The sequence below is a fragment of the Eschrichtius robustus genome, chromosome 3, assembly GCF_028021215.1.
Source record: "Eschrichtius robustus isolate mEscRob2 chromosome 3, mEscRob2.pri, whole genome shotgun sequence".
NCBI classification, from domain to species: Eukaryota; Metazoa; Chordata; class Mammalia; order Artiodactyla; family Eschrichtiidae; genus Eschrichtius; species Eschrichtius robustus.
Window position 1 is genome coordinate 9,345,011 of NC_090826.1, and position 27,596 is coordinate 9,372,606.

Genomic DNA, 27,596 nt, shown 5'->3' on the forward strand with positions numbered 1-27,596 from the left:
TCCCCTAACCCCTACGTTGTTCAAGGGTCTACTATATGTACGTATATGTGTAGAATATGTATATGTATATATATCTATAATCATTAAATACATATATATATTTAGTCATTCACGGATGGGTCTAGTTTCCCAGCAGAAGTATAGTTTACAGATTGGGTTTTTTTTGTTTTGTAATCAGGAAAACAATTTTGTTTCTAATATAAAAAGTATACCATGTTTGCTGGGAGAATTTTAAATCATATCCAGATGTGAATGCCTCCTAAAACACCAGAGATAACCACTGTTAACAGTTTTCCCAAATGTTTTGCATCGTATACTGACATACAAATCTTAATTTTATTTAATCAAAATAAGATTATATTATACATTTTATTCTGCATCTGCCTTTATTTATTTATTTTGCATCTTGCCTTTTTTACTTAATTTTTGCACATTTTCCCCATCTGTCTTTGTAGACCTGTCAGAATTATTTTATGGCTATGTAGTCTTCCGTATTTGGCTGGATGATAGCTGATTTAGTCAGTCGCCTGTTGTTACTCCAGGACCCTTTAAAAAAAGGAATTTGGACTTTGGGTAGTCATATAAATGGAAAAAACTGTCACGTGTCACACCTGTGTTTGTTTGGCTGACTCTGAACTCCTGCCTGGGAGTGTGGCCACCGGGCCAGTGTCCAGTTTGTTCACTAGCTGACGTGTAGGTAGCAACAGGTTATGGGGAGAGAGCACACAGAAGACTGTTTTCCTTTGGTGCCAAACTGCTGCTTCTCATGCAAGACGTAGAAATAAAATTATTCCCTTTGAATTGTTTCTTGAAATGACTCTGGCCCACCTGCAAAGCGTTTGCAGAACAGCTGTGCTCTGTGAAGTTTAAGGAAAACAGTCTCCACGTTTGTCTCGTGACCTCTTTTTCACAGACACGAACTGCAGAAGATACTTAAAATTAGACTTTCTAAATTAATTTGGTTCAGGTTAATTGAAGTATTTGTTCATCTAATAGAGTAAGTTGGGTAACACTAGTGACAGCTGAAGGTCTTTTAATGTTTGGCAGAAACAGGACACTTAAAAATACGTAGTTTAAAACTTCTTGGGACTTCCTGGTGGCTCAGTGGTTAAGAATCCGCCTGCCAACGCAGGAGACGCGGGTTTGAGCCCTGGTCCGGGAAGATCCCCCCATGCCGCGGAGCAGCTAAGCCCGTGCGCCATGACTACTGAGGCTGAGCTCTAGAGCCCGCGAGCCACAACTACTGAGCCCGTGTGCCACAGCTACTGACGCCCACGCACCTAGAGCCCGTGCTCCGCAACAAGAGAAGCCACTGCAATGAGAAGCCTGCGCATCGCAACGAAGAGTAGCCCCCACTCGACGCAACTAGAAAAAGCCCACGTGCAGCAACAAAGACCCAACACAGCCAAAACTTAATTAATTGATTAATTTAATTTAATTAAAAATAAAACAAAAAACTTCCTAAAGCGTGACATATACACCTAAAGCAGTGCTGCTGAAATGTCCGTATAAAGCACAGATTGCGATACTGCAGGTCTGAGGGGGCTGAGGGTGTGCGTTTCTGACAAGCTCTTCCTGGGTGCTGCTGTGCCCGTCTGTGCTTTGAGTGGCAGGAACCGGGAGTTTTATCCCTTTCCAGGTTTTGGTAATTCTTCCGATCGGCTTGTGACTTTTTTTTTTTTTTTTTTTTTAACTCACACGTCCCTCTTTCAGAGTTTGGATTATGATCGCTGTATCAATGACCCTTACCTGGAAGTTTTGGAGACCATGGATAATAAGGTGAGTCCCTTATTGATATCTTGGGACCAAGTAGGTCTTAGGACAGCTTCTTTTTCTGTTCTAAATACTCAAGTAAATTTCTTTACCCCTTGGCCTCTTAACCCTTTTCATGAGATATCTGCATTTATTACTTAGTCCTTCAACCTGCCAACCAGCGTGCCCACTGTCAGTGCTCCTGGCCCGGCCCTTAGCGTTTTTCATTCTTACATTGTAAAGCACCTGCCACCCCAGACATCATCACCGTGCTTGCTGTCCGTATGGAATTTAGTCTAAAACTGGTTGGCTGAAATGTATTCCCTCCCTGCTGTCATCATAAGCCTGCAGTGATGCAGTCATTTTTTTCCTTTGTGAACAGAAAGGTCGCAGGTATGAGGCGGTGAAGTGGATGATGGTGTTTGCCATTGGAGTCTGCACAGGGCTGGTGAGCAGGCGGGGCGTGGGGAGATGATGGGCCAAGGGGCGGAGGGGGTCAGAGGGCAAGCTCCAGCCGGCGAATAAGTTGTTTGTCTTTATAACAGAGACTGCCTCCCCCCCCCCAACTCCTTTTTTAAAAATCATAATCCTGACACTTTTTCATACTTCTCTTGCCACGCAACTCTGATGCCCTTTAAAGCACGCCAAGGCTTTTTGACACTGCATTTGGAAAGAGCGGAGCAGGCCCTCACACATCTCTGTACTATTCCTCTCCAAGCACTAGTGGTCTTCCTTGGTCTCAGATCTTTATTTATTTATTTATTTATTTATTTTTGGCTGTGTTGGGTCTTCGTTTCTGTGCGAGGGCTTTCTCTAGTTGCGGCAAGCGGCGGCCACTCTTCATCGCGGTGCGCAGGCCTCTCACTGCTGCGGCCTCCTTTGTTGCGGAGCACAGGCTCCAGACGCACAGGCTCAGTAGTTGTGGCTCACGGGCCCAGTTGCTCCGCGGCATGTGGGATCCTCCCAGACCAGGGCTTGAACCTGTGTCCCCTGCATTGGCAGGCAGATTCTCAACCACTGCGCCACCAGGGAAGCCCGGTCTCAGATCTTTTTTACCATCCTTTTCCCTCTGTGTTTTAACTCTCCTTCTGACAACTTAGCTGCACCCCTTTCTTTTGTGCTTGGAGGGGCCGTGGCGCCAGGCTCAGGTGGGGCCCTCCTATAGCCACAGTGACTAAGGATGCGTGGCCTGTTGGTAACATCGGTGCAGGTGACCAGCGAGAACAGGCAGTGGGGGGAAGGGGCGGTGCCTCAAGGGGAGCGCCTGTGACAGCGGGGAGACCTGGGTGACCGCTCACGTGCTCTTCACAGGTGGGTCTCTTCGTGGACTTCTTTGTGCGGCTCTTCACCCAGCTCAAGTTCGGAGTGGTGCAGGCGTGTATCCTTTTCACGGGTCTTGGTGTTTCCGGACGTCAGCAGTTGCTGACGCTGCTTTCCTGTCTAGCAGTGAGTTTAACAGCAGATGTGATCTTTGAAGAGCTACGTATTAGCCACTTGGGTTTGAGGTTTTTCATTATCATCAAAGGACACGAGAGGAAGACTTTAATAGAGAGATGCTCATGTTCATGGTTAGTAAGACATGAAGCACAGATGCCTATTTTCCCTGATCAATCTATGAATTCATGGTGGTCCCAATGGAAATTCCAATAGATTTGTTGCTGGAACTCAAAAAGTCTCTTCCTAAATTTGTGTGGAATAGTAAAGAGCCCAGAGTAGCTGAGACAGTTTTGAACAACAGACAGGGAACTAGCCATACTAGGTGTCAAGACATATAATTGAAGATACAGTCATTGAAACAGTATCATATTGGTGCAGGAATACCCCATTAGACCAGCGGGAAATAATAGAGAAGCAGAAACTGGCCCACACACATATAGAGATGTGGTGACTGACAGAGTTAGTGTTATAAATTAGTGAGGAAGGATGGATTAGTTAATAAAAGATGCTGGGACATCAGTTATCCACCTGGAAAAATACAAAATTAGATTCTTTGTACTATAAATTAATTCCAGATGGACTGCAGATGTCAATAGGCGAAACAAAACTTGAGGAGACTATGTAATGTTGAGAGTACAGAATAATTTCTAAGGACTCCAGGAGGCACAGAGTGAAGGGGAAAAGATCAATAAACTTGACAGCATCAAAGTAAATATTCTATTTATACACACACAAAAAAACCCCAAACAACAATAAAACACCATAACTAAACTGAAAAACAAGTTTACAGCCTAGGAGAGGTTGTTCCCGTGCATTTAAGAAACAAATAATCAGTATCCAGAATAGAGGCAGAACGGCCACTCAGTAAGAAGAAAGCCCAAACAGCCCAATAGAAAAACAAGCAAAGGATGTGAACAGGCAATTCTCAGAAGAGGAAAATTAGCTGATAAATAAACCTGCGGAAAAGGGCTCACCTCACCACCAGCAGGGAAATGAAAATTAAATACATAGGAAGGTGCACCTTCCTGACTCCTGAGTTTCTGTTCTAAATGTGGCCCTCAGACATGCACAGAGATGTTCATTGCAGCTCTGTGATTGCAAAGGATTGAAATCGCACCAAATGGGAGAGTGGGAAAATTGATGTTCATATGATACAGTTTTATGTAGAAGTTAAAATAGATGAACCAGAGCTTTTATATCAACATGACTAATTCTCAGAAAGCGTTGAGGGAGAGAAAAAAGGCAGCTGTAGAATGTGCGTCAAGTGCAATGCCATTGTTTTAATTTTAGAAGCACCTAGAACAATGTGGATGCACGTGGAAACTTGCAGGGGAGGATGTGCAAGAGTTTCAGCTTAGTGGTTTCTTCCAGGACAGAGGGAGGGACACTGGAAGGGTTTTGTTGTTGTCGTTGTTGTTTTTAATGGTATCTAATGTTTTCATTTTCAAAAACATACCTGGAGCAAATGTGGCGTTACACTGAGGTTTGTCAAGGCGTGGGCTGTGGGAGTACAGGTGTCTGTACGTTACCTCTCATAATGTTTGAAGTATTTCATAGTTTAAAAATGGTTCCTAATGTAGGAGACATCTCAGGCAGTTGTGTTTTTTTTAAGTTTATATACGGAGAGCAGGAAGGTGTGCAGGAAGCAGTCACCATGCTTCAGAGGAGGAGAAGCTGCCTCACTTCAAGTGACGGTAGGGCCGCCCCAGCTAGCGGGCACGGTTTCCTTAACCCCACGTCTGTAGCGGTGGAGGAGTGCAGCCAGAAAGGCTGCCTCGCCCTGTCCCTCCTTGAACTCTTGGGTTTCAACTTGACTTTTGTCTTCTTCGCGAGCCTTCTTGTCCTAATTGAGGTGAGGTGGTGGGGTGTTGCCTTTTTGCTCGTGAGGTTTTGCGCTCATTTTCTCCATATCCATTTTCGAAATGTCAAGAAACTGATTTTAGACTTCGAATATAGATTCCCGTAGAAAAAGTGGTCTCTCGTTCACTTAGAGATGTTTTCTGAAAGTGGTTTCCGCCTCTGGTGAGATTAAAGAGGAACAATCTAGACGAGGAGGTTGGTTCTCAACCTTGGTAGCACATTAGAAATACCTGGGGAACGGTAAAAATGACTTTAAATAACTTTAAAATACTTCAAACTTAAATACTTTAAACTTTAAGAGACGTTAAAATAACTTTAAAAGTGACTGATACCCAGCTTAGACGAATGAGGTAAGACTCTGCATAAGTGAAGGCTGGCATCGATTGTTGAAAGGCCCCCCCAGGTGATGCTGAATCACCAGGAACTTGCTAGAAATGCATCAGACCTACTGAGTCAGAAGCCCGGGGGGCAGGGGCAGCCTCTGGTTTCACAGGCCCACGGGTGGCAGGAGGGTGGGTGCTGCTCTGGTGAGGAGGGTCAGTTTGCCTTCTTTAGTGAGGCTGTCCAGGGTGAACCGTAGACCCAGTGGAGTCTGAGTTTCTGGGTGTACCTGCTCTCCCCATCAGCCAGTGGCAGCGGGTTCTGGGATACCCGAGATCAAATGCTATCTGAATGGTGTGAAGGTGCCCGGAATCGTGCGTCTCCGGACCCTGCTCTGCAAAGTCTTTGGAGTGCTGTTCAGTGTGGCTGGAGGTAAGGAGGGTCTTTCTGACCTTTATCCTTCAAGCGTTCAAGGGGCAAAGATGACAAGAAGCATCATGTGTGTACACTGAGTAGGTTCAGATTTGAAGGCCCCAGCCTCAAACAGGTTTCTGCACTGTTTGTTGATGGGTTATTTTTTAAATGCAGACGCTGTGAATTAGTTACCATTCAGAGATATCTGACCAGCACACCACTGAGTCTTGAAGTAGAACTACTGTCTGTTGGTTTGTGGAGTTGGCTTTTAGCAAAGTCAGCAAGTTTTTGTGCCAGATAGTAAATATTTTAGACTTTGTGGGCCAAGAGACAAGAAAAGAAGCTATTAGGTAGGTGCTTAAACTTCCATAACCGCTTAAAATGTATCCATGTGAGAATTTAAAAACCATTCTGAGCTCTCTCAGGCTGTATAAAAACAGGCAGCAAGGCTGTCTTGGCCCACAGGCTATGGTTTGCTGACCCCCGGTGTAGAATTTCAAGATTCTTTTCTCCTGTTTGATGGGAATTTGACTCACTCTTTCTCTTACAAAGCCATAGGATCATCTTTGTTTTATAGTTGTCAAGAGAAAGGTCTATGTAACAAAGGTCTCCTGACCCAGACCGTTCTGTGCTCACTGACGGCCTCCCCCTTTTCCACCTGTTCCAGGGCTCTTTGTGGGGAAGGAAGGCCCCATGATCCACAGTGGAGCAGTGGTAGGGGCTGGCCTCCCGCAGGTAAGGGTTGATGGTCTGCGGGGGCGGGTTACCCCTCCGAGTGGGCCTCCTGCGCAGGGGCGTGTCTGTGGCTGAATTTGGAAAAAATCCGTCGGGAGCATCCCAACACGGCTTCGGAATCTGCTGTCACTGGGTTGACGAGAAAACGATGTGGTCTGTCTCCCAGGAGAGCAGGTAGTCGGTACCTCGAGGCTTTAACGAAGCCCTGCTGAGTCCTAGGAGCAGGAATGGGACAGAGAGAAAGTCTGTTCAAATGAAAGTCACCCGGTGCTCCCCCAGCCTTTGCCGAGCACGTCCACACAGGGTGGCTTTGTGGAGCGTCTCAGGAGAGGCTGGAAGCCTTGGTGGAGATGGTTTCAGGCGCAGGTCTGTTCCTTTGGAATAGATTCCTTTGGAAGCAACGCAGGAGTAACAGCTGCTGTTCATTAGCGTTAGGTGCTGTCCGGGCCAGACTCTCATATACTGACTCCTTTCTTTAAAGCCACCTCAAGGGGTTAGCTGTCCTCATCTTCCTTCTCAGATGAGGAGCTGAGGCTTAGGGAGGCCAAGGAGCTCGTTCAGGACTCCCCGGCTCCCATTCTCGCAGGCTGGTCCACATGGAGAAGTCTCAGTTCCTTGTGAACTGTCACTTACAGACATTTACATCTCATGTTCTAGGGGGAGGGAGTTGCTGTGCGGCGGCCTGAGGTTTTGTCGAGCAGGTTAAGAGTTGGCCCCCTTGCCTGTTCCTCGGTGACCGCCCCGTTAACAGCTGCAGCAGCTTTCAGCTCCGCCCAACCCTTCGCTCAGCTCTTTCCCCTTTCCTTCCGGACTTGCTGTGTACAAAATGCAGTTTCTGAAGAGCCTAGAAATTTGGGGGCAGGAAAAAAAGTTCCTCCCCAAAGTCACCTCTCTTTTCCCATCTGCTGCCCTGGACTCTCCTTCTCACAGTCCCTGCCCAGGTGCGCTCAGGCTACAGGGACCCCCCGGCGCTGTGGATTCCTGCAGCTTCGGGCCCCTCTCTGACTTTGTTTTCTCTTGTTTTAGTTTCAGAGCATCTCTTTACGGAAGATCCAGTTTAACTTGCCCTATTTCCGAAGTGACAGGTATGGAAAGGTTGGAAATTGGGGGTTCTTTTGGAAAAAACAAGCCGTTCATTTACTGCCACTGAGACCCTACACTTGCTCTAGTCCGGCTCACAGCCTCCCCTGCTGGGCGGGCTGCGTGCAAAACCCGACCGTCCAGAAGGAGGTGGGCTTTGAATTATTCTTCTGAAGATTAGGAGCACAAGGGCCAAGCAGGCATCATGGCTTCTATTTTGTCATAACGTAGGGCCTAGAAGCATCTCAGACAATGAAGAATGTGGTCCAAGATCAAACATACGACCAGGAAAGTCCACAGGCATATTATCAAGAATGGAGTTTATTTGCTTGGTCAGCCACGTCTCGGGGTTGGAAGGCTTCTTCCGGGCACTCTTCAGCCCGTGGGCTTTGCGTGTGTTACTGACCTGCACACCTGGCCAGGCCCTTGCGGTCAGGGGCCCAGGGTCCGGGCTGCAGTCCGCCTTCTCGCCTCGGCGTTCCTGCCGCTCACGGTCACCTGCCCCTCCGCTCACAGCCACACTTGTACGTTTTCTCTGGTGCTGGGCTTTCTGGAAGGAAGGTCTGATGAGCCAGTGGCTCAGCGGTGACACCAGAACCCTCCAGGCTGCCTCCTGAGAATCCATGTTCAGAGTCGACTGACATCAGGGAGCCGCCCCAGCTGGCGGAGCTCCTCCTGGGGAGAGCTTTTGGCTCGTAGGTGAACTGCGATGGCTGCCGAGTTGCCTCCCCAGAGACCTGCCCTTCATGAGCCCTGACTGTTCGTGCGTCTCGAGATGTTAAAATGTCAGTGCATAAGGAAGTGAAAAATTGCCTTTTGCAGCCTGAGGGCTGTTTCTCAGATAAACCGTCTCTCTCTTCTCTCCTCAGAGACAAGCGGGATTTTGTATCAGCAGGGGCGGCTGCCGGAGTCGCTGCAGCTTTCGGGGCCCCCATTGGGGGTACCTTGTTCAGTCTGGAGGAGGGCTCGTCCTTCTGGAACCAAGGGCTCACGTGGAAAGTGGTGAGGAAGACCTTCCCCTGAACTTAACCACACCCCCCAAGTTTAAACTGGACATCTCTTACTCGTTACATTTACCAGTAGTTTTTTTTTCTTCCTCTTTTACTGTTTACCAGAGTCATACTTTAAATACAGTTACAAATATCTGGAAATAACGGGAGCAGAAAAGGTATACCATGCAAACACTAACCAAAATAAGGCTGGTGTAGTAGTTTCTTAATGTTAAAGGAGACTTTGAGACAAGGGGAATTACCGAAGTGAATGAGGGACGTTTCATGGTGATAAAAGGCTCGATTTAATCGATAGTTTTAGTTAACCTGTGCTTCTGATGAGACCAGGAGAGTTGACGTTACTGGAACCTCCTTTGCTCTAGACACCCATAACCTCCAAACTGTGGACTTTTCTGTACTTCCCATATTAACACCCTTCCCATCCTTAGTCAAGCTGCTGTTATTCTCTCCTGAGGGACCATCCGACCCAGTAGGTGAGACCGGCTGTGGTCCTGATGTGAACCCCCGTCTCCTCCCTCAGGGGAGCACATTCTTCCTCTGGTGTTTACTGTTCCTTTTTTGGCAGAGGGTCTGGTGCATAATAGGCTGTAAATAAATAGTCCTTCACAAAAGGCTGAGTGAAAACTCCTAATAGCCTGATTTCCAACTTTTCACACCTGTGGTGTATCTACTGCCGTGGTTACCAGAGCCCTGTGTCCAGACCTGGAGTTGGCAGGTCTCTTGCGGAACAGGAGGCTTGTGGGGACATGTCTGGGAGGAAGCAGGACCTGTCGCTATTGAGCGTTCTTGTTTTTTCACCTGTCCCCTAGCTCTTTTGCTCCATGTCTGCCACCTTCACCCTCAACTTCTTCCGTTCTGGGATTCAGTTTGGAAGTTGGGGTTCCTTCCAGCTCCCTGGATTGCTGAACTTTGGCGAGTTTAAGGTACGTTTTGTCCTTGCCCCCAAAATTTCTTTCTTGACCCGTGAAAATTGCTCTTAAGTACCAGAGAGAAGCTGTCAGAAGGGTAGGTGCGTCTCGGCCCCTGTCGTCTCCGCATGCCCTGTGCTCAGTGTGGGCAGGATTCCAGCACTGCTTTGGCTCTCGTAGGGAGAAGGCAGGATCGCTTCTCGTCTCTGTCTTTTTCTGCTCCTGTCCCTTCCTGTTCTCATGGGCACTCTGGTTTTTCTCTCTCCCTCCCTTGCCCCTTCTCTCAGTGCTCTGACTCTGATAAAAAATGTCATCTCTGGACAGCTATGGACTTGGGTTTCTTCGTCGTGATGGGGGTCGTTGGGGGCCTCCTGGGAGCCACATTCAACTGTCTGAACAAGAGGCTTGCAAAGTACCGTATGCGAAACGTGCACCCGAAACCTAAGCTCGTCAGGTACCTGCGCAGTCACCTCCCCTCCTGCCGTGGTCCCCCAGGCCCCGTGTGGACCGGGCCATCTCTCCCGGGGAATGGACCCCACTTGCCACACCAGCTTTCATGTCATGTCTAAGACTGAGAATGGAAATCTGTTTGTCAGATGGGCCAAGAGACTGAGGCTGAGCTTAATTTATATCAGAGCCGCTGGCTCACTCCCAGCCTCTCTGGACTTGGTCACCAGGACACATGACAAAGTCAGTATTGGCCCCGCCGAGGGGTGCACTCTCACGAGACTCTCGCCTCCGGACTTAAAATGGAAGGCCTTTCATTCCTCGGAGAGAGATGATGTGGCCGCAGCAGCCCACGTTACTGGCTACCCACTTTTTACATGCAAATTGCCGGAATGCAGCAAGTCACTGATAAATTCTGCACGCGCGCTAACTGAGCAGGGGCTGCTGTGCATGCTCTTGGGGGAAAGGAGGGTTGTGGGTAGGCAGTTTCTGAGTTCCCAGGACCAGGTGACTTTTTATCCACAGTAACAGCTGCACTTTGCCTCCTAGAGTCTTGGAGAGCCTCTTGGTATCTGTGGTGACCACCGTGGTGGTGTTTGTGGCCTCCATGGTGTTAGGAGAATGCCGACAGATGTCTTCCGCGAGTCAAGTCGGCAATGACTCCTTCCCACTCCAGGTAACCCTGGTGCACCTGCTACCTTTGTCCTACACCCGCAAAGCAGAAGAATCCAGAAATGTACGGCTTGCCTCGGTTTAGAGCTAATAGATGTGTTGGGTTCATTGTTCCACACCTGATTCAGATTGCCCGGGGTGGGGCGGGCGTTGTAGTAGTCTTTTTACCTAAGAGAGGATGTGCACCAAACTTTCTCTTTCTCACTTTTGTGAACAGTCCTGGCTCTCATAGAGGGGACTGCTCTCCCTCTCTCTCTCCCCCACCGTCCCCCTCCCTTCTTCCTTCCCTCCCTCTCTCTCTTTGTTGAACAAAACTAATTGGAAACAGACGTTCAGGATGCTGACTGTCTGCTTCTCCTCCGAGCCTGTTTACTCCTCTACCCCCCACCCCTGAAAGGTGCCCGCCAGCCTCACCCTCGGGATGTGAGAGGCACCCCTCAGATGGGAGAAAGGAATGCCTGCCTCAGGGCACACAGTGGTCCTGGCTCTTCCTGCATCTTCTAGTTTTTCTGGGTTTAGGTCATTTACTGGCATGCCTCCTCTTTGCATTTCTCCTCTTCCTTTCCTAGGAGTATGTGATGTTTTCTAGCACCTTTGCCCGAAAGAGCCAGTTGAGTGAGGTAGGCATTAGCGCTTACTGCACCCTGTGTTTTTCGGTCCAGTCCGGTGGGTCTGAGAGCTGGCCTCTAGGGTGGAGGCTGAAGGTTCTCTAAGTACATGTCTTGTTGCCCCCGGGGAGCCACTTGAGTCCCTCTGAGCCCCTTTGGGCTTTTGTCTTGAGTGGCTGCCTCTTCCGTGTCCCCAGGAACAGTCAGTGAATGGCTAGAATGTACTAGGTCAGAGGTCAGCAAACTGCGGTCCATGGGCCAAATCTGGCCCTTGGCAACTGCTTGTTTTTGTGTAGCCCCCAAGCTAAGAATGGTTTTTACATTTTTAAAGCGTTGGGGGGAAAAAAAACAAAACAAAACAGAAGAACATGTGACAGAGACTGTGACCTGCACAGCCTAAAATATTAACTGTCTGGCTCTTCACAGGAAAAGTTTGTTGATCCCTGTTACTGGCTATTCCCCAAGGCCACCTCGTTACCAGACCAATATTTTCCAATGTGTGTTCTAAGGAACATTGATACACGTGATTCAAGAGCAAACAAATGGAAAAGGATTCTGTGGTCAGATGGGTTAACCAGAGCTGAGTAGGTTTCTTTAATACAGGACTTCTCAGGGCCTTTAAAGTTCCAGTAAGTGTTAGGAATGTTTGGAGTGTTTGTTGTGTGCCAGGTGTTCTACTAAGCACTGTACATACGTGACCTCACGTAGTCCTTACCACTGCCACGTTGGCTAGTATTGTTCCCATCTTACAGAGGAGAAAACTGAGGCAAACTGGGGTCTTGCCTGAGATTACCCAGCTAGTAATATATAGCATGAGGTGGGTATTATTCCCATTTCATAGATGAGGAAACGGAAGCTTCACAAAATGAAAGACCTTTCCCAAGGTCACTAGAGGGTGGCAGCGTGAGAGTCAAATCCGCCTGATCATGGAGCCTGTTCTCTGCTTTTCACAGATACACCGATTTCTAGCAAGTGCTGTGATACTTCTGTATGCGTTTGACCACAGGACTCTTTCCAGAGCACCTTCGGGACTAGGTTCCTCTAGACATAGTTTGGGAAACTGCATGTGCTGGTGATTAAGCTGTCGCCTCAGCTTGTCCCCCCTTCACTGTTCTGCACACGCGTCTCCTTTGCCAGCTCCTCCCTGCCAGGTTCTGCCGATAGGGGGCGCTCTCCTGTCTCCTACAGCAGCCTTCATCCGGCTGTGTTGCCCAGCCAGGTCCACCTGGTAGGGTTATACAAACCCGTCACCTAGTATTGTTACAGGGTCCACATAAGGGCATCTTTACAGTGTCATTAATATCGATAGAATGGAATCCAGGAAAAGTCTGTCTGCTTAGTTAACTTTGCAAGAAACACTCTCTAATTGTTTGCCCAGTGATAGATGTGAGGTCTGCCCCCTGTGCTACTTGTACATCGCCAACCAGAAAACAGATACCCTCGCCCTATAATGAGTCCAGCAGTGCCCGGATCTCATCTGCTCACACAAAACGATGAAGAGAATGAGAGGGCTGGGATGTGGAGAAATAACCTCTTCTCCCAGCTTGGGTTTTGTTCAGCCAGGTGGGCGAGGCAGCCAGGAGTGCGGCGTCTGCATCGGGCCTCGTGTACGTGGGTTTTCTTCTGCAGCAAACTCGGGTGGAGGCTTTTTCCATTTGGGACAAAGTTGGGGCGTTAGGTCAGGCCATGCCCTGGACTCTCCTCCGCAGACGCCTGTCCCCTCCCGGCCACTTGTTGGTCCCCTGCCTCGTCCTCCACCATCCATGGTGCTCTGGGGCCAGGCTTCCCGCAGTACCACTGACAAAATGAGCCCTGGGAGAGGAGGCAGAGCCAGACCACGGTGAACCCGAAGTGTAGTTACATTTTTGTTACGAATGTGCATGAACAGGGCCCTCCTCCTGACTCTTTCTTTCTCAGAACGCAAGGAATATACCATATCACGGTTGGCTGCTCTTGGGGATCCATCTTTTTTCTGCTGCCTGTTTAATTTACGGGTAAAGCTTGCAAACCAGACTTTTTCGACCTCGTTGGAGACATCCCACTTGAAGTCTCAAATGCCCTACTCAGCGGCCCTTATTTGACTTTTTGATTCCTGCTTCTTAGGTCACGTCAGAAGAAGTGAATTCCAGCATCAAGACCTTTTTTTGTCCCAATGAGACCTACAATGACATGGCCACACTCTTTTTCAACCCGCAGGAGTCTGGCATCCTTCAGCTTTTCCACCAGGATAGTGAGTATCCGGGAGGGTGGGGTTTGGGGCAGGGAACAAATGGTTACTCCTCTGTCAGACACAGCCAGTCTTGCCCTTCATTCTGAGCGAGAACAGGGCTTTTCATTGGTAATGCCAACCCAGACAAGATTCGGGTGTCTGCCTCCGGTGCTGGAGGTGAACCGGTCAGGGCACAGAAGGACCTGGTGGGAGCCAACGCAGTCTGATGGGCCTTGGCAGGCATCTTAGCGGGACTCAGATCGGTCTGTTCTGGCTTTGCAGGTACTTTTAGCCCCATCACTTTGGCGTTGTTCTTCGTCCTCTATTTCATGCTTGCATGTTGGACTTACGGCATTTCTGTTCCAAGTGGCCTTTTTGTGCCTTCCCTGCTATGTGGAGCTGCTTTTGGACGTTTAGTTGCCAACGTTCTCAAAAGGTACTGTGTGTGTGTGTGTGTGTGTGTGTGTGTGCGCGCGCGTGCATGCGCCTGAGCGTGCACTTGAGTACGTATGCACAGGTGTGCAAATCACAGCTCCCTCCCACACCCCCAATATGATTCTAAGGCACGTTCTCGGTTTCTTTCTTCACCAGCTACATTGGATTGGGCCATATCTATTCGGGAACCTTTGCCCTGATTGGTGCTGCGGCTTTCTTGGGTGGGGTCGTCCGTATGACCATCAGTCTCACGGTCATCCTGATTGAGTCTACCAACGAGATCAGTTATGGCCTCCCCATTATGATCACCCTGATGGTGAGCACGCCCCCCTTCTAGGCCTCCTTCAGGTTCAGGGCCAAGTTCCCCCACAGCAGCCTCTTTTCAAGTCTTTGCTTTGTGTTTCAGGTGGCCAAATGGACAGGGGACTTTTTCAATAAGGGCATTTATGACATCCACGTGGGCCTGCGAGGCGTGCCGCTTCTAGAATGGGAGACGAAGGTGGAAATGGACAAGTAAGGCCAGGATTTCTCTTCATGTCCTAGTTCCAGGATTTACAAACTCTAGGGCCCAGGAATGTTTGTATTAGGTAGGAAACGGTAATTCAGATTCTTGGGTTGGAAGAAGGTAAGTAACAACAGCAAGGTCCTTCCAACAGCAAGCACGTCTGTACCCAAGTGTGTTCGGGACGGTGGAGCGGCCCCGTGCAGCTGGGGACTGGGGCGGGCAGGGCCGCTTCGTGGATGGTTCGGCCGCTGTGGCATTCTGGTTAAATAGGAAGTGTTATGATTGAATGTTTAAATTCAGGGTCCAAGCCCTGTGAATGAGAACTAGCTGCCTCGTGTGTGCCCAGCGAGGTGTCGTCCTATCAGCAGTGATTCCTCTGGGCATAATCACCAGCTTATCCATCAGCCGACAGATAGTTCAGGCCTCCCATGTCTGGGATCGTGCAAGGCGCTTAAAGTCTAACATAGGGGTCAGCCAACTTCTGGAAAGGGCCAGATAGTAAATATTTTCAGCTTTGCAGGCCATGTGCTCTCTGTCCTGCCGTTTTAGTGTAGAAGCAGCCACAGACAACATGTAAACGAGCGAGCGTGACCAGATTGGACCTGTGGGTGACAGTTGCCTTCCCTGGTCTAAAGGGACGCCCAAACATTTTTATTTTAATTCCAGTATAATTAGCAGTTCAGTGGTGATACTGGCATGTGCCATGGGGTGCTGAGGAGCGATGACCAAACCCCTGAGCAAGTGGATGAGGTTTGTGGAGGGGGGACATTCATATTGAGCTGAGGGTCTTGGCCCACGCGTCTGACAGAGCAAGGAAGGGCATTCCAGGCATGGGGAACAGCATGTGTGAAGGGGATGGAAGTGGCAAGGAGCGGGTGTGTTCCAGGAACTGCTAGAGATGGTTTGGAAAAGGGGCCCAGGTGGTCCAGGCGGTGCAGGAGAGGCAGTGCAGCTCCGTCACGGCTCGCTCCCGGTGCCGTGGACTCTGTCGTGAGGCTGGACCGCTTCCCTCCCTCCCCCAGACTGCGAGCCAGCGACATCATGGAGCCCAACCTGACCTACGTGTACCCGCACACCCGCATCCAGTCTCTGGTCAGCATCCTGCGCACCACCATCCACCACGCCTTCCCCGTGGTCACGGAGAACCGGGGCAACGAGAAGGAGTTCATGAAGGGCAATCAGCTCATCAGCAACAACATCAAATACAAGGTAAAGGAAACGGCCCCAGAGGAGAGGTGGGCGACAGGCAAGCGGTTCCCTGCTGCTCGCGGTGATCCCGTGCTTGTCACACCCCGGAGACGGGGTGGCCCCGGTTGGCTCGTGTGAAAGTCGGCGCTCTTCATTGCACGCGACAGAGAGTGCGGACTGGACGGCGAGTACAGACTACCCAGTGAGTAAGGACTGCGTTAGGCCGTCAGGACGTGTGTTCATTCCTACTCCAGCAAGCACGTGGATAGATTGTTTTTAACCCAGCAGTCTTGAGTATTCAGTGCAGGTTGTATCCGGGAGGGTTCTGAGTTGCCAACAGTGGACTTTGACCTACTTAAGAAAGAAAAAGGTCCATTGGAAACTGCAGGGCGGACAGGAAAGCTGAAGACCAGGAGCCGTGCGCTCTGGGCGAGCAGGTGGCTGGGGGCCCCTCTGCAGGTACCGGGAGGCACCTGCGCTGAGGGAGAGTCCCGCTGCCTCGCTTGGGTCACGTGCCCACCCTTGGCTTTGGAGGCTGGGGGGCACGTCAGTTGACAGGACCGCCAAGACATGACGTAGGAGCATTGAGATGCTGTCCCCAAGTCAAAGGAGCAGGGGGGTTGGGCTGGCAGAAACCTTGGGCTCCGAGAGGCTCCTTTGAATCACAAGCCCCTGAGCCGCTGTGAAGGTTTCTTGCAGTTGCGGTGGAGGCCTGTGCTTTTGACCCGCTCTGTCCCCCACACCCTCACCTGCGTGGGTGCTGGTGCGCCCGCGTTAGCTGGCCGTCGCCGCCGCCCCTCCCGCCCGCAGAAGTGCAGCATCCTCACCCGCGCCGGTGAGCAGCGCAGACGGAGCCAGTCCATGAAGTCCTACCCGTCCAGCGAGCTGCGGAACGTGTGCGACGAGCACGTGAGCTCCGAGGACCCGGGCGAGAAGGAGGACCTCCTGCAGCAGATGCTCGAGCGGAGGTGAGGGAGCGCGGCCGCCTGCGGGGCCGTCAGCCCCCCGCCCGCCGGGGCTGTCCGGGGGAACTGGGGGAGGGGCTCGGGGACGTGGACGGGAAGTGGTCCTGCTGAGGGTGTCCCAGGCAGCGTCTGGTTTTTGTGTAACAGATACACTCCCTACCCCAACCTATACCCTGACCAGTCCCCGAGCGAAGACTGGACCATGGAGGAGCGCTTCCGCCCGCTGACCTTCCACGGCCTGATCCTGCGCTCACAGCTCGTCACCCTGCTCGTCCGAGGAGTTTGTTATTCTGAAAGCCAGTCGGTGAGTCGCCTGTCTTGTCCCCACCAGGATTCTGGGAGGCGCGAGGGTGGCGGGAGCGCAGTCCCTGCACCTGCCGTCCAGCGGTGTGTGTGGCCCCGTGGCCCCCGCTGCAGGCAGGGTCCCTGCGCTGAGACCGAGCAGGGCTGTGAGTCGCCCTCCAGGGCCTCTTCCCGTGGTCTCCTCACCCGTTGCTAAGTGTCCTTCTGGCCGGTGGGCTCTGAATATAGTTTCTGCCTTTAGTCTTCGCCATGAATGAACTTTGTTACATGTGTCATTCAGAGAAATACCCTTCTTCTCATCAATTCCCCTGTAGTTTTTTTCTTTTTTCTCTTTGGTTTTTGTCGAGATAGCAGGCATGGGTGGGCTGTGTTCAAAGTGGTCCCTATAGCGACCTGAGACACACTTCACCCCTTCACATGGAGCCTGAAAAAGTCACCCAGAGGACTGGTTTCCAAACTGACTCTCCTGCTTTGTGTCTTGCCTGTGGGCAGCCAGCTGAGGTCACTCGTGGTCTCACTGGCCTGCAGCAGAGCAGCTCACGTGGGCAGGACAGAAAAGGCCATGGGTGGAGAGGCTCAGGCTTGGGGGGGATGGCCTGTGGGGAGGCCCAGCTCTGCTGGAATGGGGGAAAGGTCACGTGCGGAGCACAGGGGACAGGGAATTTGGAGGCATGAAGTGGGCCAGACTGCACAGGGCCTTGCCTGCACACAGGAGCCGCCAGAGCTGGCCCGAGTCAGCGACGGACGGGGAGGGCTGTGTGCAGAGGGGAGGAGAGCGGGGCGGAGCGGTGACCAGCACCTGGGCTTCCTGTGCCCCGCTCGAGAGCTGGTAGTGGTGGCCCCGCTGCCCGGTGACGGTCAGCAGCAGTGAGAGCTGAGGGAAAGTCCAGAAGACTCAGAACGCAGGAGGAGTAACAAAGCTCCCGTGTGAGTCTCCTGTGGCCGCCATTTCCAGCCGCCGCAAACCGGGTGACTTCAAACAACAGCAGGGTATTCTTTGAGAGCTCTCAGGCCACAGGACGAGGTGCAGGTGTCGGCAGAGCCGTGCTTCCTCCGGAGGCGCCTTCCTCGTTAGTGGCGGGCGCCAGCAGTCCCCGGCCTGCCTCGACTGGAGGCTCCTCCCTCACGTCTGCCTCCTCGTCAGCCACTCTCTCCCTGTGTGTTCTCTCCTCTCTTATAAGGACAGCAGTCATTGGGTTTAGGGCCCACCCTAATCCAGTATGACCTCATCTTGATTCCATCCACAAAGGCCTTGTTTCCAATGAGGCCACGTTCACAGGTACCAGGCGTTAGGACTGTGACGTATCTTTTGGGGTGACACAAGTCACCCTACACAGCTACTATTAGTTAGCACCTTTCTCGTTGAAACTCTAGAATAGCTCAGGTCTGTTTTACAGATGAAAGGGAAGTTCAGAGAAATTAGGAGACCGGCCCAGGGAGACACAGCTAGGAATTGGCAGAGAACTGGCTGTGGAGCACCTGTCCTGGCCCCTGCTCTGCCCCGCCCCGCTCTCAGACGCAGAGGGGGGGGTCTCTAAAGGTGACCCTGCCAGTTGCCGCGTTCGGTGCGAGGACTGTCTCGGTTGGGATTGCAGAGCGCCAGCCAGCCGCGCCTCTCCTACGCTGAGATGGCCGAGGATTACCCGCGGTACCCTGACATCCACGACCTGGACCTGACCCTGCTGAACCCGCGCATGATCGTGGTGAGAAGGGCTTCCCTTGGGGACGGGGCCAGGCACGGAGGCCGAGGGCCTGTCCTGCGTGGACCGCTGCTCGTCTGCACGGTTGGCATCTGATCCTGGATGGGCAGGACAGGCCACAGGTCCCCTGTGTTGTCTCCTCTGCAGGACGTCACCCCGTACATGAACCCCGCGCCCTTCACTGTTTCCCCCAACACCCACGTCTCCCAAGTTTTCAACCTGTTCAGAACGATGGGCCTGCGGCACTTGCCCGTGGTGAACGCGGTGGGAGAGGTGAGCGTGAGGGCGCGTGTGCCTGCGGCCGCACTTTCTGGAAAGGACCCTCTAAGGGCAGCGCTGCCGGGGCGGCGGGGCCTCTCACCCAGGAAGGAGCAGCAGAGTCCCGCAGGGAGGCTTCTCAGACCCGACCTGCTCTGCGGCTCCCCACCGGGAGTGAGGGGCCCAGGGGTGGAGGGGGAGGCTGGGGTAGTTTTGGGGACCTTCCCCTTTGCCTCCGGGGTGTTTCTTCTATGCCGTCTCCTGTGTGGCCGGCAGATGTCGCCAGCGTCTCACTGGTCTTCCCTTCTGAGGCCCAGAAGCGCTTAGGGCCTTGTCTCTGTCCCGAAACCTTCCTCTTCACCCTTGACCTGACGGCGCCTCCTTGAGGAGGGGGTCAGTTCCCCACCTGTTACGGGAATTTGTAGCAGTAAATGAGGGAGTTTCAGACAAAATACTTGGAGAGTTTTGAAAGGTAAAATACCTAGTAATTATTGCTACAGATTTTTCTATTGTTTTCTTTTTCTTAGAACTCCATTGTTTTTCTTATTCCACAAACATTGGTGCTTGTAGAAAAATATGAAAATATAGATAGGCAGGAAAAAGAAATGCCAAACCCTTATCTCTGTAGAGGCAGCCATGTTAATTCAAAGTATATCTTGTTCTTTTCCTCTGTGTCTAGACATAGAGGTTTTATATGTCAAGGTTTAGTGAAGATGTTAACACTGTTTGTCCTGTTTAATACCTTAATGTTTCAATTAACCTATAGGAAATGACTTTCCACAGCAGAAGGTGTTCACTCGGGATACTCTGACAGCTCAAGAGCTTTCCATTGCGTGGCAGTCCGGTCACTTACTCAGTCGTCCGCTGTTGTGCAATATCTAGTTAAATTTCACCATAACGGTCACCTGTTTGAGGCTTTCGGTGGGTGTCGCCTCGTTGCCCGCCAGGAAGTGACGCCCCTCCAAAGTGAGGGTCACAGCAGGACCTCCAGCAGCACGGCGTGTCCTGACGCGGGTTTAGTGGCAGGGAGTCAAATCGTGTTCCTTGAAACACAGCCGCGCTGACAGTTCTAACGCAGCTGATGGTGTGGGACACCCGCCTCAGTGGCAGCTGTGAGTCACCGCGATGACTGGGGGAACTACCCGTTTAGGGAGGACTCTGGTTCTCTGGACTCTCAGGCTCTGCCGTGCGTCTGTCCCTGGCTTGGCGGCGGAGGCCGGGTGTTCCCCACACAAAGCAGTTCTCTGGTTCTCCGGGTGCCAGCTGGGCGTCCTAAACTCAACTTGGCCCTGGCGCTGTCTGCCGGGGGCGGCGTCGGGTCCCTCGGGTTGAGGGCTCAACCCCACAAGACTGTTCATCACACCCGCCTTCCCCCACTTCAGTTTTCAACGGAAGGTCCAGGTTGTCACCTGCGCTCCTGACTCACTGGCTGTAAATAGGAGGTTCCCATGACCCCCTGCTCACAGAGCTCCGGAAGACAGTTACTTACATCCTTTTATAGTAAACAGTAATTTAGTAACCCCGGAACGGCCGGATGGAGGAAGTACACCGGGCGTGGGATGGGGAAGGGGTGCCGAGCTCTGTGTCCTCTCTGGCGCCACCTAGCACCTTACGTGTTCACCAGCCTGGACGCTCTCCAAACCCTGGAGTTCAGGGATTTTAACAGAGGCTTCATGACATAGGCATGATTGATTACATCATTGGCCGTTGGTGATCGATTCAACCTCCAGCCCTCCCCTCCCACAGCTGGGGGGATGGGAATGAAAGTTCCAATCTTCCGGTCACACACTTGGTTCCCTGGGAAACCAGCCTCCATCCTTAAGGGCTTTCTAAAAGTTACTTCATGAACATAAACTCTGGGGTGGTTGAAAGGAGCTTGTTATGAATAGTAAGACACCCTTATTACTCATCACTTAGGAAATGCCAAGAGTTTTAAGAGCTTTGTGCCAGGAACTAGGGCAAAGTCCAAATATGTGTTATTATAAATCCCAATATCACAGTGACTCAGGTAGTTCTGAAAGATGGTATTTCTGGCCTGGAGCAGGGGTCACCGCCTCTCAGAAGCCTTCCCTGGGCTCTGTGTCCTGCACACGCACACGAAGCAGGCTGGGTGTGGTGGCTGAGAAGCTAGAGAGCGTGGGCCCTGTTTAAAAAGACATTCACGTTCAGATTCTAGCCGGCCCAACTAAAACCTTTTGGAGCTAAATTTGTGCCATTGGTCTCCAGCTTGTGATCGCGAGTTGTCTCTTTATCTCCTTCCCATCTAGAAATTAGGTGGCCTTTGAAATGAGTGTCCGGATCATGTTATCAGGCCTGTCCCCGTCCTTCCAGGACCTGATTCTGGCCCTGCCGTTTATTGAGACGGGCAGGGCAAGCTCTGTCCACTCCTGTCCCTCATGTTCTCGTCCCAGTGGGGTTCACTCTGCAGGTGACTTGGGTCTTTTTTTGCTTCGTCCTAGATTGTTGGGGTCATCACACGGCACAACCTGACACACGAGTTTCTGCAGGCACGGCTGCGGCAGCACTACCAGAGCCTATGACGGCCCGGCTCGGCCTCGCCGCCACGTGCCAGCCCGTCCGCTCCGGGAGCTGCAGCTCGGGCTCCGCCGCCATGGCTGGCCAGGGCTGTTCCCGGGCACGGAAGATGCCCAGTCGCCCGCGCGCTTGGAAAGCCTACAATCATCGAACGCTTTGCCATCAGAGCTCCCGGGGGTAGTGTCAAGCCGTCAGAGTCTGGACTTGTGTGAGCTCTCCGCCAGTGTCTTCCCGTTTCCTGCCCCCCGCGCTCCCCCATCCAGTGCTGGCACAGGCCCCAGCCCCTCCTCCCCGCTCGCACCAGGACCGGAGGGGAAGTCAGGCCTCACCCACTGGCGGGGGGCACTCGGAGCAGGTCCCCCGCCACCTCTTTGCTCCTTTCCTAGGGAACCCAGCTGTTGCCTTAAACCATCATGGGAGGGACCTTGACCGAGGCAAACACTGGGTGGAATGCCAGTTGCAGAATTCAGTCAATTACTAAATTGAGGAATTGGGCCCTGAGAAAACTACGCATGTTTCAGGGAGGCCCGCCTTCACTGGGACTCTTAAGTTGACATCTTCAGCAGTTCATTTTGAGGGAAGTTCTGCTTCTGGGTGTGAGCTGGTGCTCTGGTCTTGCCCCTGTGCTGTGAATCTCCCTAGAACCCGAGAAGCACAAAGCATTCAAATCCCACTAATTAGTTCCTGAACGATAACTCTGACAGTAGGGTTAGATTTATATCTGCCCTAGTTTTGAGCATTTCGGCTTCCTCTCCATTTTCCAGATTACCCATGGTCTCCGAGTGCCACGTTTTCACCCTGATCCTTTTCTTCTCCATGGAATTACTAAACTTTCCTTAAGTTTTACCTGCATCTTCCTGGTGAAGCAACCCCAGCCCAGAGGATCTTGGCATCACCCCTAAAAGCAGGGCACCCCTAGATGAAACTGCTTCACTTGCCTCTGGGCAATGGTGCAGTTATTCAGAAGATGGAAAGGAGTGAATCCTGAGCCAGGTCCACTCACAGGTACACGATGTGGCTTAAAAAGCCAGAGTGTGACAGTACAGCAGATGTTTATTCGAGGAAGAGGGTGTCTGCCCTTCACGAGCACTTCTCACTGGCCTCCTGCTGGCCATCCCCAGCCTACCTAGCGGCTCAGCAGTGGAAACTTCAGGAGAGGTTAACAGTGGGGAGAGGGAGGTGCCTCCTGCCAGCACGTGCCCCGGGGTTTTAACATCAAGCAGAGGAAGCCTCCCTCTCTCTTTCAGTGACTTAGTTTCCCTCTGGGCTGGTTGGTCCTCTCTGAACAGGCACCCAAAGGCATTTGCGCTTACTTTCCTCTTGCGCTCTCTCTACGTGTTTAGCAACGTCTTAGCCCGTCGTGCAACCATGTGGCAGATGTGCTCTGAGAGTCAAGGTGGCATTCATTTGCATTACGTTAGTTTTTTGTTTTTTTTAATCATGGAATTTGCCTGAGGACGTCAGTGCCAGGCCTCAGCAACGCCGCCGTTCTCTCCCCTCAGCCTCCCGACTTCTGTTGCCGCCGTTAAGCCTGGGGGTGGGGGTGGGGGGGTGTCCGCCCGGCTTTGCTGGCTCAGGTCTTGTGCTCCACACACTCTAGGGAACAACTCCATCTACGCCGGGGGGCTGCGTCAGCACCATTGCCAATGACTCTGGCTCCTCCGTTCCTCCTATTTTCTTAATCTCTTTGACCAAGATTACTTCAACCTATAAAATTTTCAACTTCCTTGGGTGCACTTGACTTATGAAACACAGATGAAACTCCCAGTAAGTAGTTCGGGAAATCACAAGGACCAAAAGGGCAAGCCCTTCTAAATGTGATTGCGTTCAACCAGCTGCCACTATTTTAAGGCAGCATTCGGAACTTGACCACATTGTTTCTTCCTTTTATTAAGAAGGAAACCAATGCCCAAGTCAGGCGAGTGGCATGACCGCCCATACCAGGAACCTGCTTTCCTCTTCCCTCTCCTTCCCTCTCCTGAAATTGGTAGGACTGAGGTCCTGCATGAGGATCTCCCGCCTCCAGAGGGTGGGGTCACAGGCTGCTGGCCTCCAGGACACCCTGGGTGAGTGGTGTTGGAATTTATGCCTCCTGCACGTCACATTGTGTTTAAGTCACCAGATATTTTGTTCCCCTCAGTGTAGCCCAGAGATAGACAGCAGAGTACAAACGCCTCCCTCCCCCAGAAATGACTGGACGGCTGCCAAGGAGGACCCAAACCCAGCCCCTCTGGAAAGGCACGTTATTTCCTGTCCTCTCCTGGCATCTTGCCCTTTCCAGACAAGCCCAAAGACAAGCACGGCTCCACTTGTAACAAAATAACTGTAAGCCTCACTCCTTTGATTTCTGTTAGTTAGAAATCTGCTTTTCAACATCCCGCCTGTTACCAGCCTGATCACCTCCCAGTGAACGTGGCACCTGGATAAACAGAAACCCTCGGGGGCTGGGGCCGGGGTTGGCTAGAGATGGTTTCCTGTTTCCCCAGCCGAGGTGATGGGGGAGGGGGCCAAGAGTCCCCACCCGACTGGGGGACCTTTGTGCTCTGGGGGATGATTTACTTGTGACCTTGTTTAACAGTTCCAGACTGGAATGGACACTTGCATACTTGACCCAGCTGACCATATGACATTTCTGATGCAAAATCACACACTGACACGGCCCTCGGGGGGACAAGAAAGCCTCCGGCAAGGCCAGCAGCGCCCTCCCAGGCCTGCAGTATTGCCCCAGGGCTCGTGGACCTTGGTCATTTCAACAGTAGCAGCTTCCTTCTTTCTGTTTGCACTGTTTGTTTATACGGTAATGTTAGCTAATTCTACTGTGTGTATAAATTGTTTTTTTTATTTTAATTTGTAAAATTCTATTTTTATTTGAACTCTTGGAACTTGGAAGTTCTCACTGTAACTGTAACATGTCAGAATAAAATGTCTTCATCTCCATCATCCTCTTGTCTCCACCGTGCACTTTCTTTAGAGTGGTACATACTTGGTTTTCATTTCACTCCCTCTCTCTTTCTCATATGTCAAAATTGCACAGCTGGGGAGGGGGTTTATAGTCTCAGGTCTTTTTCTATAGCTCTCCCAGCAGGACTCTTCATCCGCAGGGGGCCACTTAACCACCTTAATATAAGAACCAGTTTAGTCCTGAGGATCTTAGCAAAAACCACCAGTGTTACCCCTCTCCTGTTCCCCCTTCACGTCGACGCTGTTGGGCCTTGTTTACAGGCCCTTTCCTCCTATAAAGCCACCTGTCCTTCCAGCCATTCCTTCCTGCAGCAGTCGGTGGAGAAGCCATTCGGTTCCTGTTGGTGCTGCGTTTAGGAAGTTGCCCCACAGGCAGATTTCCCCGATGTCCAACCAGAACAAATGGACCTGGTGCTGGGCCTGAGGACGTTTAGCCCTTGCAGCCAGCTTCCGTCACTGCCACCTGCCATGGCTCTTTGCTCACATTTTGTTTTGCCGGAAACGTGATTTTCTTGGTCTCCAGTTGTCCTGCCTCGAGTTGCCACCCCACAGTGGCAGAAACGGTCTCAGTCGACTCAGGTCCCTCCACCCATCCCCCCCTTCCACCTATCGCCATCCCCAACGGTCCCCTAAGTTCCAGGGGCGTCTCTTGTGTGTTTGGGTATTTGGCACGTTCAGTGAATTCCATTGGCGAGCATCCGCTGTGTCACTGCGACACCTTGGCAGTGAGCCCAGGTCCCCACTCCTCTCAGCAGCTCCCGCTCCCCCAGTGCCGGACCTCAGGAGCCGGCTTTGGACAGATGCTTCTTCCTTGCTCTCCACCCTCCTGGTCCTTGTTAGGCCTCTGTTCTTGGCTCTCCGCCAGAACAGTGCTCAGAGTCCACATAAGGAACATCTTTATGAGAAGTGGTTACCTCAGTGTTCTTTCCCCACCTCCCTCTCTAACCATCAGTTCACTCCTGGCCTCCCCTTCCCTCTACAAGGAGCAAGTTGCTAATTTATTTCCTCTTTTCTCAATTTCTGTACCAGACCAAGACAATTTGACCGACATTTATAGAGCACCCAATGTGCCACGTGCTGCAGGGGCTGCTGAAGGGGCATTGACCCTCCAGGAGCTTGCAGTTCAGGGACACAGACACAGTTGCATACCAAGACAAATTGTGGTCTATGATAATAGCTATACGATAGTTATAACATGCTGCCAGTGAAGAGCTTGATTTGTCCTGGGCATGTGGTATCAGGGAAGGCTTCAGGGAAGAAGTGGCATTCTCAACGAGCCTTGAGAAATGAGCAAAACGGTCTCAAGGGCTCTGGATGAAGGGCATTCTAGGTGGAAGGAACAGCGTGAATAAGGGCGTGGGGAAGCGAAGGTGGAGGGTTGTCGGAGGAGTGTCGTAGAATCTGATTCGGAGAGCGTGGTGTCAGGGGGTAATGGCTGGGAAAATTGGTCAGAGCACTGCTTCATGTTGTAGGTGAACTCAGGGCCTGGTATTTTCTGCTTTGGGCAGCACCCTTTTCAGAAGCAGACACAAAGATACAAAGAAACTTCTCCAGTGGCTCCCCCCTCAGTAAAACCTACAAGTCCAAACACCTTGGACCTGAATTTGGGAAAGCCAATGGCTAATTTTTAAATTTAGTGCCCAAAAGGCACATAAACTTGAAGTTTGTCAGCACAGCAAACATTTCTTTCTTCACTTTGCTCAGCTTTTAAACCCAAATATCCTGCCCACTCTTCTTCAGATTAAAAGTGCAATTCACTCAGCTGCCGCACTACCTCTCAAAAGGTGTCAGAGAAGAGTTAGTGCCCTCATTTTACATATGTGCTTCTAAAAAATAATAATAATAACAGTAACCAAAAAACACTAAGTGTACAAAAAGTGTCATATTGAGTACAAGCTACGTTCGATGTAACCAGAAAAAAAGCCCAGATGTTTGTAAGTTTTCTTTTCAATAAATAAGTGCCCTGAATGTGAGCAAATCTGAATATAAAGATAAATGCCCTTCTGGTCTCCAGGGGCTTTTTCAGGATCCATGGTGAGCCTGCAGTGTGAGTGAGAGCAAGTTGAGAGCTGTGGTTTGAGACCCTACCCCCTACACACACACACACGCACACACACACACACACACACACACACGTGCTCACGGAGGGCGAAATGAAAGGAAGTCGAAGTTGTCCAAACCCATAGAATGGACACCACCAAGAGTGAACTGGATGTGAACTATGGACGTTAAGTGACCATGATGTGTCATTGTAGGTTCATCCATGGTAACAAATGTCCCACTCTGGCAGGGATGTTGATAATGGAGGAGGATGTGCATGTGGGATGGACAGGGATGTGTGGAAAATCTCTACTTCCTGTTCAATTTTGCTGTGAACGTATAACTGCTCCCCAAAATAAGTCTACTATTTTTTTAAAAAAGGAGGTGGGCTTCCCTGGTGGCGCAGTGGTTGGGAGTCTGCCTGCCAATGCAGGGGACACGGGTTCGAGCCCTGGTCTGGGAAGATCCCACGTGCCGCGGAGCGACTAGGCCCGTGAGCCACAACTACTGAGCCTGTGCGTCTGGAGCCTGTGCTCCGCAACAAGAGAGGCCGCGATAGTGAGAGGCCCGCGCACCGCGATGAAGAGTGGCCCCCGCTTGCCGCAACTAGAGAAAGCCCTCGCACAGAAATGAAGACCCAACATAGCCAAAAATAAACAAATAAATAAATTAATTAATTTTTTTTAAAAAAGGAAGAAGAAAAGAACTGAGCATTATTCTCTTTGACAAAAGGTAAAATGCCAAGGACTATCAGGCTGAACTCCCTTCCCCAGGAAATGAAAGAAATCACACCAAGCCTTCAGCTTCTGTCCGTGGTGCTGAAGTTTATTCATTTTCAAACCGATGTCAGTAACAGGTGATTAAAATTTAACGCACGGGTGGGAGAGGTGGAGAAGCCACAACTAAACCACTTTATCTACATTTAGCTAAAATGTGAGAAATGTTGACAGGAGGCTGATGCTTGAATAGGACGCTCATCACAGCTCAACTTGATGGCAACAAGACGGGACAAAGTTGAGTGAGAGATCCCAGGGGATGAGGGTCTCTCGAAGTCTGCCCGGGGTCTGGCCCGCCTTTTCCTCCTTGGCCGTTATCTTCGGTACTACAAAGAGAGCAGAGACATGTTTGGCTTGGTGACCTGCCTCCACTGGAAAAAGTCAGCTTCATAGGACCGTGCTCCCTTCCCACCAGCCCCCGCTCCAGCTGGACGACCCTCTGAGTTCCAAGAACTGGTAAACGAATTGCCCATTAGA

The 27,596-nt window shown here is 51.3% G+C and overlaps 1 protein-coding gene across 3 annotated transcripts in view; it reads left to right on the top strand.

Moving 5' to 3' along the window:
- The window catches only part of CLCN6 (chloride voltage-gated channel 6), a 29,857-nt gene extending 5,575 nt beyond the window's left edge, over positions 1-24,282 (top strand). For 2 of the 3 annotated variants that reach the window (XM_068538892.1, XM_068538893.1), the window contains exons 3-23: positions 1,714-1,779; positions 2,135-2,200; positions 3,064-3,130; positions 4,935-5,041; positions 5,676-5,802; positions 6,452-6,519; positions 7,546-7,604; positions 8,469-8,601; positions 9,419-9,532; positions 9,805-9,971; positions 10,514-10,640; positions 13,348-13,474; positions 13,736-13,889; positions 14,045-14,204; positions 14,295-14,401; positions 15,416-15,602; positions 16,392-16,549; positions 16,694-16,850; positions 18,445-18,552; positions 18,697-18,822; positions 21,267-24,282. In XM_068538892.1, coding sequence (XP_068394993.1) covers positions 1,714-1,779; positions 2,135-2,200; positions 3,064-3,130; positions 4,935-5,041; positions 5,676-5,802; positions 6,452-6,519; positions 7,546-7,604; positions 8,469-8,601; positions 9,419-9,532; positions 9,805-9,971; positions 10,514-10,640; positions 13,348-13,474; positions 13,736-13,889; positions 14,045-14,204; positions 14,295-14,401; positions 15,416-15,602; positions 16,392-16,549; positions 16,694-16,850; positions 18,445-18,552; positions 18,697-18,822; positions 21,267-21,347 — 2,466 coding nt within the window. In that variant the 3' untranslated portion in view covers positions 21,348-24,282. Of the gene's footprint in view, positions 1-1,713; positions 1,780-2,134; positions 2,201-3,063; positions 3,131-4,934; positions 5,042-5,675; positions 5,803-6,451; positions 6,520-7,545; positions 7,605-8,468; positions 8,602-9,418; positions 9,533-9,804; positions 9,972-10,513; positions 10,641-13,347; positions 13,475-13,735; positions 13,890-14,044; positions 14,205-14,294; positions 14,402-15,415; positions 15,603-16,391; positions 16,550-16,693; positions 16,851-18,444; positions 18,553-18,696; positions 18,823-21,266 lie in introns of those variants that run through there. The other variant, XR_011073459.1, reaches the window with a different exon arrangement.
- The last annotated feature ends 3,314 nt before the right edge of the window (positions 24,283-27,596 follow it).